The sequence below is a fragment of the Dermacentor albipictus genome, chromosome 3 (assembly GCF_038994185.2).
Source record: "Dermacentor albipictus isolate Rhodes 1998 colony chromosome 3, USDA_Dalb.pri_finalv2, whole genome shotgun sequence".
In the NCBI taxonomy this organism is placed as follows: domain Eukaryota; kingdom Metazoa; phylum Arthropoda; class Arachnida; order Ixodida; family Ixodidae; genus Dermacentor; species Dermacentor albipictus.
In genome coordinates this window covers 112,600,454-112,621,732 of record NC_091823.1, presented here as the reverse complement: position 1 = coordinate 112,621,732, position 21,279 = coordinate 112,600,454, and the positions used below count along the sequence as shown (strand labels likewise).

At 51.2% G+C, this 21,279-nt stretch overlaps 1 protein-coding gene across 2 annotated transcripts; it reads left to right on the top strand.

Moving 5' to 3' along the window:
• The first annotated feature begins 3,570 nt into the window (after window positions 1–3,570).
• On the top strand, window positions 3,571–20,767 carry LOC135908514 (uncharacterized). Of its 2 annotated transcripts, XM_065440324.1 has the most exons (6): window positions 3,571–3,726; window positions 3,928–4,055; window positions 9,553–9,783; window positions 13,376–13,581; window positions 16,957–17,233; window positions 20,285–20,620. In XM_065440324.1, exons 2-6 carry the CDS (start codon window positions 3,948–3,950, stop codon window positions 20,474–20,476), a joined length of 1,014 nt encoding a protein of 337 aa, XP_065296396.1. In that variant the 5' UTR covers window positions 3,571–3,726; window positions 3,928–3,947; the 3' UTR covers window positions 20,477–20,620. The 2 variants fall into 2 exon arrangements, with proteins under 2 accessions (XP_065296396.1, XP_065296397.1); XM_065440325.1 differs by lacking the exon at window positions 13,376–13,581 and having other exon boundaries at window positions 20,285–20,767.
• Window positions 20,768–21,279: the final 512 nt, after the last annotated feature.

Here is a 21,279-nt window from a genome sequence, read left to right as displayed (position 1 = left end):
AAGGTGCTGGAGCACGTGGTCACAAACCGTTGGCAGGAATACCTAGAGAAGGAAGGCCTCTATCCTGACACGATGATCGGCTTCCGGCGCAGACTCAGCACACAAGATGCCATGTTACAGCTCAAACAAGAAATCGTCGACAACAAGACACAAGACAGCAAAGTAATTCTGGGTCTCGATTTACAAAGTGCATTCGACAAAGTCAAACACTCAGCCATATTAGGACAAGTATCAAGGCTCAACATGGGGGTAACGAGCTACAATTACATTCAAGACTTCTTGACCAATCGCACGGTGGAACTGCACGCCGGAGACCTCAAGCTCCCCGAACACAAGCTCGGCAGTACGGGTACTCCACAGGGTTCGGTTATATCGCCGTTGCTCTTTAACCTCGTCATGATCGGGGTAGCGAGGGAAGTAGCGGGGACCGGCGTCCGGCATACGATCTACGCCGACGACATTACCCTGTGGGCGGCCGGCGGCACCGACGCCAGCATCGAGCAACAGCTGCAAGCGGCGGTTACCGCCATCGAGCAGCACCTTGATGGCACAGGCCTCATGTGCTCGCCCGCCAAATCCGAGCTGTTCGTCCTCACACCGCTTCGACCGGGACGGAAGCGCGCTCCTCTTCGCGAGTGTGATCACATCAAAATTGTGACTGCATCGGGGCAACGCATCCCCGAAGTTCCCAAGATCAGGGTCCTGGGCCTGCTGCTCAACAAGAGCGGCCGCAACGACGAGACCATCAACAAGCTTACCACCAAGGCAATGGACGCCATCCGGCTCATACATCGAGTCTCTGCACGACGGGCAGGCATGCGTGAGGACAGTCTCGTGCGCCTTGTCCAGTCGTTCGTGATTAGTCACATCGCCTACGTTGCGGCCTACCTTAATTGGCACGTCACTGACAGGACCAAGATCAACACGCTGATCAGACGGGCTTACAAGGCGGCGCTGGGTTTAATGGAGACCACGAGTACGGCTCGGCTCTTGCAGCTCGGCGTCCATAATACCCTAGAAGAAATAGCCGAGGCGCAGCTCAGCGCGCAATTCGAGCGCCTCTCTACCACCAAGACGGGCCGCAGTATACTGACGTCCCTGGGTTACAGCCCCCAAGCTCCCAGCCGGCAACCGTGCGAGATTACAGATGAGGCGCGGGCCCACATTTACGTGGACCCCATCCCGAAGAACATGCACCCAGAATACAACCAAGAACGGCGGCAGGCGCGGGCCAAGGCCCTCACTGAACAACACGCCCAAGACCCGCACGCCCGGTATGTGGACGCCGCGGAATACAAGCGGGAAGGCTTCGCGGCGGTGGTCGTTGCGGCGGCTACCGGCACCAAGACAACGGCGGCGAGCGTGCGGTGCACGAACGCCACAGACGCTGAGGAGGTTGCCATCGCTCTGGCGATCACCGAGGCCGAGTGTCGCACCGTGCTCAGCGACTCGAGGAATGCCGTGCGCAACTTTGCCAAGGGGCGAATATGCGCGCCGGCGGCCGCCATCATCGGCAAGCTCCAATTTCAAGACCGCGGCAGCACCGTCCGTATCAAGTGGTTCCCGGCGCACGCTGGCGAGTGTGCATCCTCACCGAACCACAACGAGACGGCTCATTCGGCGGCACGAGCGCTTACTTTCCGTGCCCCCGAGAGTGACCGTTCCGTGTGGTGGTTCGAAACCAAGGACAGAGTGACCAGTTATGCCGAAGTAACTAAGTGTTACCGCTTAGCTCGACGGACAATGCCGCCTCCCCACCCGGCACTCAGTCGGGAGGAGGCCGTAATCCTAAGACAACTACAGACCGCGTCACTCCTCGCCCCCGCAACGCTGCACGTGCTTCACCCAGAGCTCTATCCGAGTGGGCTGTGCGGTGTTTGTGCAGCGGGTCCGGCGGACCAATGGCATATCATGTGGGACTGTGCCAGGTTCCCGACGGCAGCTACCTCCAGGACTTATCCGCCAGAACTACAAGGTGCACTGCAGTCTGCAGACAAGGAATCACAACTATGGGCCGTCCAGCAGGCCCGGGGTGCGCTCGAGAAGCACAAGCCTCATGACCCACTACAAACGGGCCCAACTGGGCTAGTGCAGAGTAGGGCATAACCCCGGGTCGACGCTTGGCCAGCGTCACGACACGTTAAATCGTCGTTTGCCGGCACTTCATTAAAGTTATTCCTATCCTAGGCTAAGTTGCCGTACATTAAAAAAAAGCAAATTATGGACATTGCCAGAGGAGGCGACCCATAGCTTGCACTGTTTCTTTCTTTTTTTAAAGGAAGATTAAAAAAATAGATCTTGGTAAATCGTCCTTAGTGTATGGGCCATTGGCTTCGAGGTACCTTAAACCATAATCTGACTAGATCTGGTCTGGCGCACCCTTCCATGTGCTCACATGGTGGTGAGCATTAGATGCTAGAGCATTTGTTATTATCATGATTCTCATAATTAATAAAACGTACTCGCTATGGAAAAGCATATTAAAACGTATTAGCTATGAAAAGAAGAATGATGGGTGTAACGTTAAGGGATAAGAAAAGAGCAGATTGGGGGAGGGAACAAATGCGAGTTAATGACATCTTAGTTAAAATAAAAAAAAAGAAATGGGCAGGACATGTAATGAGGACGGAAGATCACCGATGGTCATTAAGGGTTACGGACTGGATTCCAAGGGAAGGGAAGCGTAGCAGGGGGCGGCAGAAAGTTAGGTAGGCGGATGAGATGAAGAAGTTTGCAGGGACAACATGGCCACAATTAGTACATGACCGGGGTAGTTGGAGAAGTATGGGAGAGGCCTTTGCCCTGCAGTGGGCGTAACGAGGCTGATAATGATGATTATAATTGCCCAACCACAGGATTCGAACCCAAGACCTCTAGCACAGTGGCCTGATATCAAAACCATTGCGCCGCGGACGCATACGCCGACAAGCGCCATAAAACGCCCCTATGAATTGCTTCAGCGCGTTGAGGCGCTTGGTGCTTTTCGATTTGGCCACCTCGACAGGCTGAACCGCTGAAATTAGTAGTGATAGTTTTAGTGTGCGTTCGAAGAGTCTTCTGCACTTAGAAAAGTATTCATTGCTCTGGAATTTAGGGCAATGAAGGCAGTGAAAGCGTAATAAACGAAATCGCAAGAAAGCCTGAAGCCACAAGCACGTAAATCAGACAAATACATGTACTTCCCATCACTGCCATGGTGGCTGGGCGATCGCAGCGCCAGAGTTCCCTCCAGTACTCTATGACGTTAAAGGCTCCTGGTGGTCAAACTACGGCGTGCCTCATAAATCGTGGTTTTGGCACATAAAACCCCAGAATTCATTCATTCAATGATGCCGGTGCAGCTGTTGTGAGGTTTATTATTGAACCAGGACGATTTCCTTGCTAAATTCCTAAATCTCTATCTGACTTCATTTTTTTTGTCTTTATTTATTAGGAATTTAGCGTTTCATTTTATATCCCACTAACCTAACTCACCCAATTCTTGGCCAATTCGCCATAGTGGGTATGGACCACTACCAGAGGAAAACCAACCAACCAACCAACCAGCTTCGACGTCATCAACATGATCGTCACCATCATCATTAAGAAGCGCTACCTCGTGACGCGTGGCACGGACTCTGGCGTTCGCTGTGGCCGTTACCAGTATTCTGTCTCACCTGCTCAGCCTCAGCGTGAAATCTCGGCCTCTTGCCACCCTCAAGACTTGTTAAGGGGTGAATACTAAAAGTAAGACCGTCATCTTTCGCTGCAGAGACCCATTGTCTGGACAAGTTTTAAGTGGCATCTGTGGTCGAGAGCATGCGGGCCAGACTATCTCATAAATTTGTCCGGCCAGCCACGAACGATTAAATGGGGTCGTGTGGAATCGTACTTATTGATAGCACACTTACTAATCTCTCTCTATTTTCTCACATTGCTCCTTTTCAGATTTTTGAGAGGCCTCAGGGATGATAACCACAAGCCGCAGGGTCGACGTCGTCGTACTGAGCCTGGCGTTACTCGGCTTATTGCAGCCCGCCTCCAGCTTCAAGGATTGGTACTTCGGCGTCGAGAAGGCAAGTTCGGCAATTTGACAAGTTGGCAGATGGTTAGGTGTTCGTAATTTGAGCGGATAATCGGGTTCAGTGTCGTTAAGAGCTAGCATTAGGCTTGCCTTCTGAATCTCCAGTCTGATTTGTTGTTTCAAAAAAATTGGTTTGTTCGGTCAGCGCGCAATAGAGACGTGCAGTGGAACAACATTACTACATTGATCATGGCCTTTTCTGGAGGCTGATAGGGTTTGACCATTGTAACGTTCCGTCAAGCGACCGCGCTTCCAAGGAGCGGCAGCAGCGGCTAAGACGACGTTGAAACATAGAATTCGCGTGGTTTTATTACAGTACAAACACATACACGCATACATAGCAAGCTGAAACAAGACGAGTACTGTACGATGTGGCGTGCTGACCGACGCTAGCCGCGTCTGCCCAAGTGACTGGGAGCCGAGTTGACCGAACGAATGCCTACGCCTTCATTGGACAACATCATATATATGGAATGCATGGAACGTAGCGCCCTCTACATCTCTCCCCCGAGATATGCACACAAGAAACACCAAACACTTCACAAGTAAAGCCTTCTCAGAGTCTTGACTCGACGCCCAAACCTGGTGACTGTCACTCCACAATCATTCGATACTTGTGGTGTTGCTGTTGCCGTGGCGTCTGTTGCCGTGGTCTGCTCTTGGTGCTCCTCGCGGTTTTCACTCCGAGCTGAATCGTTGAGCTGGCTCATCGTTGTGTCTGAACAGGGCATTAGATGTATCCTATCACGCACAAGCACCGCGTTGGGTGTTTCCACGACGTACGAGCGGGGCTAGGAGGCTGGGCCGAAAACACATGCCGTATCCTTGATGTCTCGAACCCACACCGTATCTCCCGGCTGCAGCGGAGGAAGGACGGCCGCGGCATGACGGCGATCGAAGTCTTTCTTCTGCCGCCTTCTCACCTCTGTCTTGGCACTTGACATCGTCTTGCGCAGGCCACTTCGGTTCCAGGTGGTCCATTGTCTTGGGAAGTCTGGTTCGCAAGCTGCGACCCAACAGTAGCTGCACTGGGCTGTACCCTGTGACGCCTGCAGTGTCTCTGTACGGCAGAAGAGCCAGATAAGGATCGTCTGCTTTCGCAAACAATTCTTTGATCGTACACACCATCCTTTCCACTTCCCCCATTTCACTGCGGGTAGTTTGGACTTGAGGTGATGTGTTGGAAGCCATAGCACTTCGCAAAAGCTGCAAAGGCATGTGAAGCAAATTGTGGTCGGTTATCGCTTCGTCTACTGCGGGAATGCCAAAACGACCAAAATTCTTTTGACTGCATTGATGACCACCTCAGAGTTTGTGCTTCGCATGTAGATGATGTCTTCAGGATAGTGAGAACGATAATCAACTATTAGTAGATAGTTGTGTCTCTTGTAACTAAACGAGTCCATTCCTACTTCTTGCCACGGTTGTTCTGGAGTCTTCGTTACCACCAATGGTTCATTTCTTTGTGCTCTTGACTGTACACTGTTTGCAGCGAGTGCCTCTGTCACGTATTTGCTGCGAAAGTCCATACCACCACAAAGAATCCTGGGCCCTTAGGCGGCATCGAGTAATTCTCTGGTGGCCTTCATGGATAAGTTCGAGCGTATCCTTTTGCAGGAAAGCCGGGATGACAAAGCGATTGCCTTTTAGCGGGATACCGTTGCACAAAGAGAGATCACCTCGATGGCTCCAGTACTTCTTGATGAGCTCCGGAAGCTTTTCTTGACGAGGCCAGGCTTGATTGCAGTATTTGACGAGCCGGTTGGATTCCAAGTCCAGTTCTTGGTGCCTGCGAACATCGTCTACAGTAACCAGCTTCGTCTCTGTGACCGTAGCAACTTGAAATTCCACAAACTCCTCTGCGACGTCCACCGGACTGATCAACGGCTTCTCATCCGGAGCCCTTGAAAGGGTATCCGCAGTGGCTAGCTGTTTGCCAGGAACGTAGACCACGCTAAATTGGTGGCGCATAAGTTTGATACGAAACCTTTGAATACGCGGGGGCATCGTGTCCAAGTCAGCGTTTCCAAGTAGTGTTACCAGCGGCTGGTGATCGGTTTCTACCGTGGAATTTAGGCCACGCACGTATTGGTCAAAACGGTGCACTGCCCATGCTACCGCCAGCGCTTCTTTCTCTGTTTGGCTGTAGCGCTGTTCCGTTTCAGTAAGCGACCTGGATACGAACGCTACCGCGCGTCGCTCGCCTGATGGTTGTTCCTGCAGAAGAACCGTCCCCAATCCAAATGAGCTCGCGTCACATGAGACAATGGTATTACGACCGGGATGATACTTAGCGACGCATAGGTCTGAGGTGAGCATCGCTTTTACCCGATTAAAAGCGGTCTCTTGAAGCGGTCCCGATTGCCATGCACTCTGCTCACATAGCAAGGCGCGAATAGGGGCGTTCGCATGGAAAGGTTGGGCAGGAAGCGACCAATATGATGAGCCATGCCGAGAAATCGCCTAACCCCAGCATCGTCCTTGGGTGGCTCCAAGTTGCGCAGTGCTTCGAGTTTGCTGGAACTTGGCGAGATACCGTTGGTGTAGATCACCACACCCAGAAACACTGTCTTGACCGAAGCAGCATTTTGACTTGTTGAGTTTAATTCTGGCTGTCTTCAGATGTTCAAGTACATCCACAAGACGGTTGTCGTGCTCTTCTCGATCTTTGCCAAAAACCAAGATGTCATCTATCATGTTAACGACGTTCGGTTGCCCCTCCAGAATTCGAGCCATTCCTCTCTGAAAATATTCCGGTGCTGAAGCCAAGCCAAAAGGTAGACGACAGTAGCAATAGCGTCCAAATGGTGTGATGAATAGGGTATACGTTGGCATTCTTGGGACAATCGCACTTGGTGAAATCCTGCTGTCGCGTCCAGCTTCGAGAACAATTTGGCGTCACCCAGTTTCCCGAGCACCCATTCGACCGTTGGATGCATATGCTTTTCACGGAGAACTCCGTTGTTGAGCTTCGTTAAGTCCACGCACATTCGGATGCCGCCTGTTGCCTTCGGTACTGCGACCAGACTGGCACCCCATGGCGTCGGCTTCGTAATGCGCCTGATGGCACCTTGTTTTTCCATCTGGTCCAGCTCCTCCTTTACCTGGTTGTACAGAGGAATGGGAATTCTGCGAGGTACACTGAGAGCAAATGGACTGGCATTCGGCTTGAGTCGAATAGTGCATGAACTCCTCCCCTACGGTACCATGCCCTTCGAAGATGTCGTGGCTAGGGTTTGCGTCGCTTGCAGAGCTAGCTTGCTTTTCAGGTCGCTGTGCGGTGTCGATGAATTTCACGACTGCCAATGCTAGGATAGCAGGGTAGCCTAGTAGAGGTGTAGACTGCGAAGGCATGACGTATACTGACTGTACCCAGGTGCGGCTCCTGCACTCCAACGTAACTGTTGGTCAGTTACTTTCAAAGGACAATTTCCTGGACCGGTGAGATGACCCTCCGGGTTTTCGAGTCGCGACGGTACTCCTGAAAAAGTGCTTGGAACGACGGTAACTTCCGCTCCTGAGTCGACCTTGAACTTGAGTGGGACTCCATTCATGTGGACCGAAACAAATTTGGCTTTTGCCTCGTGACTGCTCTTGACCGCGTGCATCTCGATGGCATATGACTGTCGGCTTTGCGAGCGTTGTGTGGCTAAGCAAACTGCTTCGAAGTGTCCTTTCTTTTTGCAAAGCTTGCAAACAGCTTTGTTGGCAGGACAAAATTTCAGCTGGTGCTCATCTCGTCCGCAGAAGTGACACGATCTGTGCGCGCCGGCGAGGAGCGTTTCTCTTGATCCCGACGCTTGATTACGTGACTGGCTTCTTGTTGGCCTGTGTTTCGCTACATCAACGGCGACTGGCCCTGCAGATAACTGGCTTTCTCGTTCACGTTTTTCCTGTTCGGCATCTTCGTGCAGCCGTGCACGCAGAAGCGCTTTATCAAGCGTCAAGCCGGAAGTGCGGCAGAGTTGTTCCGATAACGTGCTGTCCAGCAGACCAACAATAAATCCGTCTCGAACGAGCCTGTCCTCGATAGACGTTGAGCTGTAGTTGCATCTTTTTACCATTGTTCGCAACGCGGAATGAAAAGCGTCGACGCTTTCGTCTCCTTGCTGCGTCCGCTTGTGAAACGATAACTTTCGTGAACTTCGTTTAGGGGGTGCACGAAATACGAGGTGAACTTGCTTTTAACAACGCTGTACGACTGAACTTCTTCGGCCGACAAGTTGAAAGACGCCAGCACGCGTGGAGCTTTAACAACCATGCAATGAAGAAGCGTTCGTACCCGAACCTCGTAGGTAGCTTGGTGCAATCCTGTAGCGTAGGCATAGTCCTCAAGCTGCTCAATCTAGGTAGACGATGCACTTGGGTCGGAGAAGTCGAAGCTCGATGGCTGTTGGAGTCCAGGTGCCCCGGGAAACGCAGCGTCCGGCTTGTTCGCCATTAGAGAGAGCGAACGGCAGCCACTTCTGACACCATGTGCGATGTGGGGTGCTGACACACGTTAACCGCGTCTACTCAAGTGACTCGGAGTCGAATTGACCGAACGAATGCCGCACACCTTTATTCGACAACCACGTATATTGGTACTGTAGTACCACATATAATGGTAATGCTGTACTCTATTGTACTGTATTGGTACTACAAGTACCACGTATAATGGTACTTGTAGAGGGCGTAGCGCCCTCTACAAGTACCATTCTTGTTTAATTTTTTTATGACCAACATCACCTTACCTGGCTTTATTTCTACAGAACGCCAGCAAACGTTGCTCTGTGTCTTATGACTTCATGATAATTTTGATGACGTCAGGTACTGCATTTCGAGACTAACTTGAATTTCAAATTAAGATGTCTGACCTCCATGCTTGCTAAGTAGGGGTGTCTGAATATTCGAAACTCTTTAAAAAATGACTCATATAAAGTCATATTCTATTTGGTCTTCAAACCGAATAGTCACCATTTGTAGATGTTAATAGCTTCCCATTAGTAAAGAAAACGTCAACAGTGACAAATTAAGCAGAAAATTGGAGCAAAACTACGATAAGTTTTATTCCCTTGGAATACTATGCGCATAAAACATGATACATTACCGTGGGCTAGGCCGCTTAGGAAACTAGACTGTACAGCTATTGTTCACTCTCTCCGAAAGGCCCTGTGCATGTGAAGAAACTGCTTGCTTGATCGTAATGCTCCATTTATGGCTACCTACTAATTTGCTATCGCAATCGATGCTTCGCCTTTCGAGCGAAACTTGCAACAGTGAGAACGGCTACTCACCATCCGAAAACTAATCTAAAAGTATTCGACATTCGATTCATTCCTGGCGCTGTTCGATCCGCATTCGATTCGGTCCCCGAAAAAATTGCTATTCGCACACCCTTATCGCTAAATGTAACCTTTTCAAATGCGACGAGTGCGTGACGGTAGAACTAAGGCTTCGAGTACCACGTTTCCATTTTAATCGTGCGCTCTGGGCTCGCTGGACCGCAGGTGCCCGACTTCCGCATGATGGCGGTCAAGCCTCTGGCCTCGGTGCGCGACTCGATCCTGTACACGTGCTCGGCGGCCTCGTCGGACCCGCAGGCACTCGCCATCCGCTTCCTGATCAACTTCCGCAACCTGACCGACTTCTGCATGGACGGGCTCAAGTGCAAGGTGCCGCCCATCACGCGCTCGCGCTCCAACGTCGTCCGAGGGCCCCTGGTCATCTACGACGCGCAGGTATGCGCGCACCAACTGCGCCAAGGCATTGCGTCGCACATGCGTCAGCGATGTTTGACTTCCACTCTGAAATCCTTCAACATGGTCTCCTCCAGTGGCGTATCCAGAATTTTATTTGGAACGGGGGGGGGGAGGTCGGGAGGGGCGAGGGTAAGATTTACCGGATGATCTCGCCGCTGCCACCATATGTAAGATTTGGAGTCGGGCTCGTAGGACGATCGGAGGAACTTGGGGCGACAGGACTAGGCGAGCAGGATTTATTTAGAGTATTTACAGTTAACATGGGATACATTTACACAGTCTCGCGTGACTCCCAAATGGAGCCCGCAAGACGAAGCATACAGCAAACGAGCACACAGCTCACGAGTACATTGACGAGCACAGAGCACGACGACGAGCACCCTCTAGCCGCCGACAACAGCTGGTTATATCCACTTCGTGTTCTTTAGATCCCTAGGTGAGGCAAAACGTTGGACGTCATCGTAAACAAGCCGCCTTTCTGCGGGACGGTTTACAAACACACACACGCACACACAGGTTTCAGTGCCCCCCTCCGTGGGTAGACGACCTTTGCAGCGCAGTCGTCGTAGTGTCCATTTTCCTGCGTCCCCGTAGCCAGGTGGTCACGCCCGACCCCAGCCGGCGCCTCTAAATTCCAGAGTTGCCTTTCTCCTGTCCTCCGAACGAGGCCATTGGTGGATTAATGCCGCCGTAGTCAAGTTCTCCAAAGGAAGTTCACGGTTGGTTAACGCTGTCCTCGCTGGTTCTCTGAAGGGCGCCCCCACCGCGGGTGGATCGAAACACGTGCAGCGGGCTGAAATAACTTGCACGTTGCCACCTCGGCAGGCCATTCCTAACAGTGTGCACGCACTTGACCAGTGACAGGGAAGGTGAGGGGTGGGGAGGGATAAGGCTGGGACCAATTGCAAAGCGTCCACAGACCAATGCATAATGACACGCTGTTACTGCGAATTCGTTTTATAGTAAAATATCCATTTTGCACGTTACGCCGAAGTTCTTGTTTATCGCTCCAGGCGGCGCGCACGCAGAGTTATGCGTCGCCTGCAATTGCCGCGCGACTGGCCGCTCGAGGCATTTTCCGTGCATTCGGGGACTTCATTCACGCTCGGAAAAACGCTACTATGTAGCACGTATTGAGCAACAGAATGCTGTACCGGGAGCTTTTCGTGTTGCTCTACAATTTTCTCATTGGCAATTTTCGTCTAATTATAATATCTGAAAAATGTATTAAGACTAATCATGTAACTAGGTGGAACGCAAAAAAAAAGTAATGAGTATCTACAAGCGATAGCAAACAACATTGCCTGGATTCTGACCAGATAGGTAGCATTTGCATATCTTAAATATTGGGCATGATAGTTGGGACATCCTGCACATTTATACATATATTGTGTCTGTGCATGGAGGACAGTGTAAGTTGATCGGACAGTGGACAGTCGAAATTTAAAAAAAAAATGTTGAAGGGAGAAAATACGGTGAGGTAGCCGTCGCTGGTGCTTTAATGCGCTTGTCCCCCTGTTGCCAGGATTTGCAGAAATAAAGCGAAAACATGAATACCAGCCGTGCATGTCCGCGCCAACAATGATGCAGTAAATTTCTAGCCGCACTAAAATTTTAAGTGAAAAGGCAGACGTAACTAAAAAAAAAAGTCAAGTGATGTGGGTAACACATCACTCTGGTAGTGACACTTTAATGGGAAAAGGGGAAGTAGGCTTCCGCATAGCGGGGGGGGGGGGGGGGGCAGGCTTCGGAGGGGGCTTCGGCCCCGGAGCCCAGCCGTAGTCGGCGATTGTGTCAATCACTGTGATCCAAAGTCATATTTTGAGGGGCCACAGAGGCAACATTCCTCAGCAAAACGTTTCCACACATTTTTTCTCAAGGGTCTTTTAGGGTCGGGCAAATACGAAAAAAAAGCTCTCGTCTGTATCGCGTAACGATTAGTATGTGTTTTTTTTTTTTCGTATGTATGCGCTGGGAACACCGCCGAAGAGTTGGAGGACGCTTAAAGGGACACTAAATCGAAACAATAAATCAGTTTAGACTAATGACGCATTGCTTGAGAACCCTGCAGGCAGTCATATAAAAAAATAGTTTGATTATTAGATGAGAAAATGAAGGTACAAGTATCAGTATTTGAATTTCGCGCCGAAACCCCCAGCGCCGGTACGTCAGCGTGACGTCAGGGATTCCAAAGTATGTTTTCGCATTTCGGCCGCGTTGGCTGAATAAAGGTTCCCGAAACTTACCATGTTTAAAATTTGGTTCCTTTAGAACACAATGTAGTCAATCTGTACCGCTATATATAACTAGTAGGCCCTAGAAGATGCCATCAAAATCCAAGACGTCGCAGCCTCCAGGTGCGGGAACTCAAGTAGGCGTCGCCACCCGATTTCGTTCTTGCGCTTTTTCTGGCTTACCAAACGTCTTATCGTTGTAAGAGTGGTGTTTTTGGTATTGTGGAACGGTAATTTACTGATGCAGAATAAATCATTTCTTCACTTTAGTGTCCCTTTAAACTTCGCCCTTAAGAGTGCAACACGATAGCATTCAAACATCCCTGACTGATTCTCACGCTTCCCGGCAACTGCAGCTTATGTAACCGTAATGTTTACCGGGAAGCGCTGGCGGCGAACGCTATGCGCGAAGGCGAACGAGCGCCATCTGGATGGTGTTGCAAGCAACCGAGCGGGGCCCGTCGTTTCTACTAAGACAGACCTCAAATGGCAGCTGGAAAAGGGGTTTGCGTTTGAGTTTCCCTTTAACAGAATCGTGTTTTCTCGCATATTCAGATTACAGTCCGACGCTATCAAGTCTGTAGGTTGCGTGTAAGTCGTGCTTTGCGAATTTCCTGGCGCATTTTACTTTGAAAAAACCAGTTAGTTCAGTAACGCCTCTGCGCCACGCGAAGGGCCTGCGCGGTTCGGGATAATAACTTCACGCGTGTTGCGTGACCTTGCGCACGCAGTCCAATTTCTTCTTCTTCGACGCGTGGCGTTGCAGACGATGTTGCTTGAAACGTGTGTTTCAACGCTCGGCTCGAGGCGGAAGCTAAAATCTATCTATCTATCTATCTATCTATCTATCTATCTATCTATCTATCTATCTATCTATCTATCTCGCACGCACGCACGCACGCACGCACGCACGCACGCACGCACGCACGCACGCACGCACGCACGCACGCACGCACACACACACACACACACACACACACACACACACACACACACACACCAAGGAGTATACCTTTAGAAGACCCGTCGTGCTCGCGTGCTGGCTACGGTGTTGGGCTGCTAACTAAGCACGAGATCGCAGGATCGAATCCCGGCCACGACGGCCCGCATTATTTTACGAGGGCGAAATGCGAAAACGCCCGTGTACTTAGGTTTAGGTGCACGTTAAAGAACCCCCCCTTGGTGGTCCAGATTATTCCCGAGTCCCCCACTACACGGCGTGCCTCGCAATCAAATCGCGGTTTTGGCGCGTGAAACCCCGTAATTTATTTACGGTTTACCTTTACGTCTCGCTCGGGCGACGTCGGGTTAACTCGAGTGCGCGTTTCCCGCCGCAGCTGGAGTTTGGCTCCACTGTTCCCGTCGAAGGGACGGTGTCGTGCGCCTTCGAGAACGCGCGCGGAGACGTGCTGGCCAACCTGTACGGCTTCTTCAACATCAGCCGGCACCTCCTCCCGAACGACGTGAACGCCCTGCCGCTCTGCGTGCTCCAGCAAGGCTGCCGCCTCGAAGAGAGCCACTGTGCCGGTCTCAACCACGCCAAGTCAGTATACGCGTCCGTGTCAAGTGTGCAACAAAAGTATTCTTGAAGTTCCTGCAGGACACCAAACTCGACGAGCGGCTCTAGCGAGACAACTGTCTCATGTACATAAGCACTCACCACTTCTCTTATCATCATCATCCATCCCAATACTTTCACTCCCCTTCCCTCTTCCCCAGTGCAGAGTAGCAGACTATAGCGCACTAGCTCAGGTCGACCTCTCTGTCTTTCCTATCAATAAATTCTATTCTTCTTCTGCATTAACCAGTGGGCCTCAACGGGGCTGGCCGCGGAGCCCCGACCGAAGTGACTCCCTGACGTGCCCCTGCAACACATTTAAGAAATAATTTCCGCGCCCTGCCAACGTTTTTCTTTGAAGAATAACGGCGTGGCAATGCTATGCACTACCGAAACGCGACCCTCCTCCCTCTCCTCCGGCGGAGACAGCGAAGGCACAAACGACAACTTTCTGAGGGCCCTTCATGTTATAAGACACGCATGCCATAGGTGGCTCTTCCGTTTGTGTTTTGCTCTGTTGTTTGTCCTGGGCATTCTGTTATGTTTAGTCATTATGGTTCACTCGCGAGCACCGCGTTATTCATCGACAGCTGATTGTATCCCGTGCCACAGGCTCAAGTGTCCTGTGATTTTACGCGTCCCGGCACACAGAGAAATCCTGTGAGGTGTAGATACAGCTCACTGTAGTATGTTTTCTCATCGAAGATGTACGCGAAGCACGAACGCGTTTCACCACACAACTCGAGCCATCTGTTATCAGATATCTACACGGAAGTTGAAAAGCTTACGTTGCGCTTATGGGTTGTGCTGAAAGTGCTACAGCGAACGAAAATTGTAGGTATTAATGCGAAGGCATTTAAATGGCTCATGAGGCGGAAAATCCGGCGTTGTTGGCGTGACCGCACGATAGCCCAAAAAGGCTAGGAATCCTCGACCTCTTTCGGGACTCGAACCCCCGACATTTGTTGTTAAGGCGAAGTTAATTAAGCTAATTTATGTGACGTTAATTAAGGCACTGGTGATGAAAATAGAGTTAATTGGGACACTCAAACCCACGACCTTTGTTGGGAGTCGAGCCCTGTACCTTACGTGTGAGTCGATGCCCTCGACTTTTCGTGGGAGTCGAACTCACGACCTTGCGTTGTGGCATGATGTCTAATCTAAATGTCGCGTGGTGGTAGGAGTGCTTTCGAATTCATGCACGTAGGGATACTCGGCCACAGTATCTACATTCAGACGCCACGATGCTCGCGCGCTGCAGCACGTGCGTCTCGAACGGTGTGCAACACCCGACATATATATATATATAACGCTGTTTCGGGCTCCCCAAATCGCTTCCGCCGCATTCAACCAGCAAAGGCCTTTAAGATCCGAATTTTAAATCCAGAGGGCGCCGCCCTGTAAGAGGCGTGTAAAGCCCGATGTCGATGCGGCCACAGTCACCCTTCCTGAGGCCCTAGGGTTCAGAGACAATAATAGTCATGTGAATAAATATGCGGTGGAAATCAGCAAAAGGCGATTGGAGGATTGGTGGCTCAAAAGCAGAGAGGTGACATAAGGTTAAAAGGGTAGGAAGACGTACTTAATGAAAATCGCGAAATTCAATAACACACAACACAGATAAAAATAAAAGTCTGAGCATGGTGGCAACTGCCATCACCCCGTTTCAAAGGGGACGATCCTACCTTCCATCCATCCATCCATCCGTGCAAATGAAGCTGTGCAGGGTCATATGGGATGGACAAGTTTTGAAGCAAGGGAAGCGCGGCGTAAAATGATTATGAAGGATGGCTCAGGAATATGGAAGAAAGTTTAGGTAGCGCTTGTTGTTTCACTGTGCAATTCCGTAGTGAGCAGAGATGTTAATTATCTCCGTTCTCTACGGGCGAAAAAAAAAAACTAGGGGAAAGAACTCAGTGACCTTCCACTCTGTGAAGAAGGATGACCAGCGAAACTGTGAATGTGGGCTCCTTAATGACGAACTGCACCTCCGCCGCGTGTCGGCCCGGCATTGCACTATCTTCCGGGTGTGCCCACGTATGGGGAGTGCTTAACGCCTGCTTCACCTCCGCCGCGGGTCTGCCCGGCATTTCACTATCTCCGGGATCGGCCCACGTACGGAGAGTTTTTTTTTTGCTTTCGACAAGAAAATTTCCTTGGAGGGTAGAGCTATACACCTTCGCTGTACAAAAAAAGAAAAGAAAAAAAAGAAGAGAGAAATAGAGCCAAAAAATCTATTCGCGTTAAGATGTGTTTGGTTGCCTTACAACACGCCGTTCTCCGTCTCCCTGACTTATGTCTATGAAGCGGTTCGTGTATGTTTGTGAAAACTGTACAGTTAAATGATAGCTACGTGCTCGTTAGACGATAAGCATTGCAGAACCTAACAAAGCAAGGAAACGCATTTCCTTAAAGTAGAAAGGCTGCGAACAGGCGTAGCTGCCAATATAAAAGATACGCTCGTACTTATATTCATAGGAGTGTTGACCTTTATCCGAATACGAGCATTATTTTAGTTGTAAACAGTAGGTGAAACCTGTAACGACCTACAGATATGTTAACCGATTACTGTCCTCGTCGCCATCATTATTGGTGCAGCGAGGTAAATTTAGCCCCGGTACTCCAAGGTTCTTCATTCGACACTGGCCAGTGTGCTCTCTGCAGAACTGGAGCGTTTCTTCTGTCATGCGCTATTCGAAAAACTCGTGGAGAAAGGAAACACGCTAGCATGTAATGATCGATACGTGAATATCATGAAGCCAAATCGTAACAAATTATCTCGCGCTATGAGTGCGCGAAGAGTAGAAGAGCATATAGCGTGGGCCGATCATGACGCAGCGTCTCCAAGAGCTACCAAGGAGCTTTCCTTCATTGAGGAACATTTTCGAGTTGCATGGTAATTTTCGCTAGCGGGGAGGAAAAAGAAAAGAAGTTCAAGGCTAATGATTGCTGCTGCCAACGCCAGTGGATAGGAAGAGCATCGTCGTTGCAATTAGTCTTGCGTGATCTATTGTTAACATCAGCGTCACGAGGAGGTTCAGGGGCTGTACGGCCGCTCCTCCGTTTCGAAGGAGATAACCACAAATCATCATCATCATCATCATCATCAGACGATGAAAAACGCAGAAGAGCGGTAACAATGAAGACTTTTAGGCATCAGCCATTACTCTGAATGATAGGCCCGGGATTTTTCACAATATCCAGTCCATTCACCCACACATGCTCGTCTGTGTTCCTGCTATTTCGCGAACTGCAATATAGCTTGCGGGCGGGTTAAAGCTCATCCGAGTCACCGCGGCGGGTCCGTTACGAATCGTTCAGCAGGTTCGTGTGATAAGCGGGGCGCACGTCCTCTTGCAGCTGCAGCCAGTGCCAGGCAGGCATGGGCTTCGACAGCTTCTACCACCTGTGCTTCGACCCTCGCCAGATCGGCCAGTCGTGCGTGTTCCGGCACCAGTGCACGCAGTCCGATCCGCGCTCCCGGTGCGAGCTCAGGGTGTGCAAGTGCCAGCCCCGGCACGACATCAAGCCCGACGGCTGCCAGCCCCTGGTCGGGCTGGGCTATCTCTGCGGGCCCGGAACCTACTGCTCCACGCCGCAGGCCACCTGCGTCAAGCACGCCTGCGTTTGCCCGGAGGTGCGTGCGCGGCTTTCCGCTTCTGTGCGGCGTCAACAAATCGCGCGGAATGTAATTTTAAGGTAATCCGCGCGACGCGATACCATTTGTGCTGCGTTCACAAGATCTGATCTCCGGTTTTGTAGGCGGATGAGCATGGCGTGGTTCAGTACCGTCGAATCACGCCTAGCACAAGGTGACGAGCTGGCTGCCGTGCGGTTCGTTGTAGCTGAGTCATGCATAACACTCCTGTGCACGGGCTCATTCAACGATCCGAACGGTCTGAATGCCGAAATATGCCGGAGAGATAGACACCAACACAAACGCCAATGGCGCCATCTTGCGACGCTGTGCTCAACTACAGCGCATAATGAATTTACGTGCAGCCTAGCCAATAGCGTGAAGGTGTCGGCGGCAACAGAATAACAAATCTACAGTGGCTGTTTTCCTTTCCTCCGACTAGACGAGCAGGAAACGCGAGTTTCTTATTCTCTGTTGTTCAACAAACGACTGCGAGTTGTCGCTGCTATATCTGCTGCTGCCTTCTATGCCTGCAGTGTTGCGGTATTGCGTTAAGTTCAAAAGGTTACCGGCCTGTTGCCGCTGCTCAGCCGGCGATACGAAAACGCCACTCAGGAGCGCCCTTCATGCACGGCATCTTTCGGTCTCGGGTGGCACAAAATTCGAGCCTCTGCTATGGCCTCTAACAGGTAATGAAAGCACGGAACCACGGTATACACCTATCCGCCAGAGCTGCAGTAGGTATATTTTGAAGAATTGCGTGCACGGAAGGCTTTGTCGCATGCGCTGCACGTCAGGAACGATGGGTAATGTGGATAACGCTATGCTGAACATGTGGTGGTGGTGGTGGTACAAACTATATTTTGTGAAGGCAAAAAAAAAACGAAAAGAAAATTAAGATGCCGCCGTTCCGTGGGAAGCATTCAGGCTGCCCGGTCGTGACCACCAAATCATGCCTGGCGGTGACCTCGGCTGCCCAGATCATTAGCCGTAGCTGGAAATCCGGCGCCGAGCTGGCCAAAGCAGCCTCCCACAGCCGCGGATTGGATCAACACCCTCTAGAGAGGTGTTGACTGGATACATGCCAAGAGGCAGGGGGAGAGTGTTTCGGGTATGAATGGAGAATATGAGCATAGCCTGCTCGTGGGTGTCTGTGGAGCGTGCATTCGGGTGAGAAGGCACCGGGGCGAATGAGGGCTATTGGTCGGGCAGGAGAGAGGAGAGTGTGGGCCTGTAAATGGCAGCCACGTGCTCTGTTGGAGCTTCGACAGGGTCTTGTGAGGGGGAGGGAGGGATAGGCGAGAGTTGCGGTAATGAAGGGCGATGTCATGGAAGGTGAGGAGGTATCACGCGTGTCCATCCCGGAGTGGAGGGGGCCAGCTTGGCCTGTCATCTCGCGAGCGATGGAATTTGCCGCCTCGTTGCCATGTACGCGGCTCACGACAACTCGTGGGTGGAGTCTCGCTGCTCTAACGCTGGTTCAGAGCAACTTAAGTTGAACGACGTCAATACGCTATGAACTAAAGGCTACAATGCGTGTCTATTTGCTTTTCGCGCCGTTACCCGCAACAGTACGTGTGTCCTTGAACAAAGACGCAATTAACTCATTACAGAATCAGTTGCCGGCATTGGCACCTTGTCTGGCCAACTCTGGCATGTATTTGTGCTCCCTACCCCAAGGAGGTCGCTAAGAAACATGCTTTCTGCGGCAAATACAAGAGTCCAGATGGGTATACCATAGACAAATCTTACCGTTGTCTTTCTGGAGCCGGTGCGTTTACGAACAAAAAGATTGCTTGTGCAGCGAAAACGACGCGAGTGCAAGTGTTGCGAAATTTTGCAATTCATATGCTTGCAGCAACGCATAATGTGACGCTGCTAAGTCAAGTCTGTATCCGCGTTCCCTTCACTATAGCTCCCCTCACACCGGGCACGTGACCCTCCCCAAGTGCGTGCTCATCTCCCCCCCCCCTCCCCCTACCCTATCAGAGAAGTGTTTTTGGCTGCGCTACTAGATGTCATTGTTGTTTCTTTCCCGTCGCCTGTGCGTCCTGTCGAAAACCAAAAGCTCTGAGGCGAATCCCCTTGACTGACCCGAAAGAAGAATGCACCAAGACAATGGCTCTTGACAAGCACTCCATGCCTCCGATTCAAGTTTACTGTCTCAAGCTCATCTCCATTTGGCGACTTCGGATTCCCGTTTTCAGATTTGGCGTGTGTCGCACTTATCGCCACAGGGAAGGCTGCAGCTTTAAACCTGCCGTGAGATGATGGAAGGCAAGCGAAATAACTGCAACGCAGCCGGCGCTTCGCCAGGGCCCTCGCCTTTTTCACTGGCGATGTTAGCACAGCTTTTCCCGCGTCGGTCCGCGGCACGCGAGTCGGCACTGTGTAAAGGAAGAAGGAACGAAGTAAAAAGTTTCGTGCTACACAGGCAGCTGTTCGCTGTCTGTGTAGCAACATAGCTACCGATGTATTTAGCTTGCACGTTGAAGACATCCGAGGCCATGACTGATTAAAGAAACTCGAAAGCTTCGCATATGTTCTGAATCGCGTTTTATCTCTTAATGACTGAAAACCACGTGTTGTCGGTGGTCATGCACGTTGGTAATGTTCTTCTTATTTCGAGGCACCAACACTGTGCCTTGGGTATTACGTTCAGGTTCGAATTATATACACCCCACCCGGTATCCCAACACTTGCCCTTGGTGCGGAGGGCGGCCATCTCTTGACCATATCACATGGTCGTGCCAGAGTCGGCCACAAGAAATCCAATCGCCCCTTATGGGGCAAAACTCCAACAGTAGGCAGTGGGAGGTGGGGCTCGCCAGCACGGTGCTGGAGGACCAATTGGCCCTTCTCGACCAAGCCCGGCGTGCCGCGATCGCCAGTGGGGCCCTGGACTGAGGGACCCACCCACTGGACCTGAATGTGATTTTTTTTTTCTAATAGAAGTTTATACTACTACTACTGGAATATTTTACGAGAATCGTGCCTTTTTGTTGTTTAGAAACTCGATCTGAACCCATAGCTTGTGCTGTTTGCTCGCAGGACCACGTGGCCGTGAACGGGACGTGCCAGGCGGCGGCGGCTATCGAGCTCAAGGACATGCTGGTCATCCTCACGTCGACCGCGATCGTGTTCACGGCCTTCACGTCCTTGGTGTGCATCCTGCTGCGCGACCAGCGGCCGGAGGACGAGGAAGGCAACCGGTCGCGCTACTCGCTAAACTCCATCAGATAGACGACGACGACGACGACGACGTCGTCGTCATCATCATCATCATCATCTTCGTCGTCGTCGTCGTTGTCGTCGTTGTCGTCGTTGTCGTTGTCGTCGTCGTCGTCATCGTCGTTTTGCTGAGGCCCGGTTTGTCGCCGCCACTCCCATCGCGCAGTTGTCATTGTTCACCATGAAGCCCCGAGACGCGTCTCAGCAGATCCTGTCATCCCACCGCAGAATGCGCCCGCATGCCTCGCGAGGCGCGTCGCGGGCCACGATTTCGCGTTATACCGATGTCGAATAAACTGTCACTCGTCACTGATTCGCTCTCCTCACTGTTCAACGCTACTAACAGGGTGCGCTTGAAAGTATAGTATTCGACGTTGTCACTCGGGCGTAGCTTTCGAGATGCAGACGATTGAGTGTAACTACAGCCTTTCCGAATCGCTCATTTTCAGTAGTATTGTCATGATGGCGTGTCGAGCTGCCGACGTTAAATAAGGATTCATAATGAGTTGATTAATCAGCTACAATCAATCAATGAGATTATTTGTGACGAAAATTCTGCGAGGAGAACCAGAAAGAAAATTTACGTCAGAACTCGTCTCACGGTGACTATTGACGGTAATTCGATTAGCATTCGAAGGAAGGAAGGAAATCAACTCTATTCAGGTCCTGCAGGCCACGAGAGTTTCGGGCTCTCATGGAGTGGGCGTCTCCCACGACGGAACCGGTAGGTTGAGTTTCCTGGCGGCGTCGTGGACCTGCTGGACGGCCCAGAGTTGGGGCCGCCCAGCATTCGCATTCGCATTCGCATTAGCATA

Excerpts from the sequence above, each read along its gene's own strand:
- LOC135908514 (XM_065440324.1), top strand. The coding sequence starts at position 3,948 with ATGATAACCACAAGCCGCAGGGTCGACGTCGTCGTACTGAGCCTGGCG. Across the intron at positions 4,056-9,552 it reads GGTACTTCGGCGTCGAGAAG|GTGCCCGACTTCCGCATGAT; the intron begins GCAAGTTCGGCA and ends GCTGGACCGCAG. Across the intron at positions 9,784-13,375 it reads TGGTCATCTACGACGCGCAG|CTGGAGTTTGGCTCCACTGT; the intron begins GTATGCGCGCAC and ends TTCCCGCCGCAG.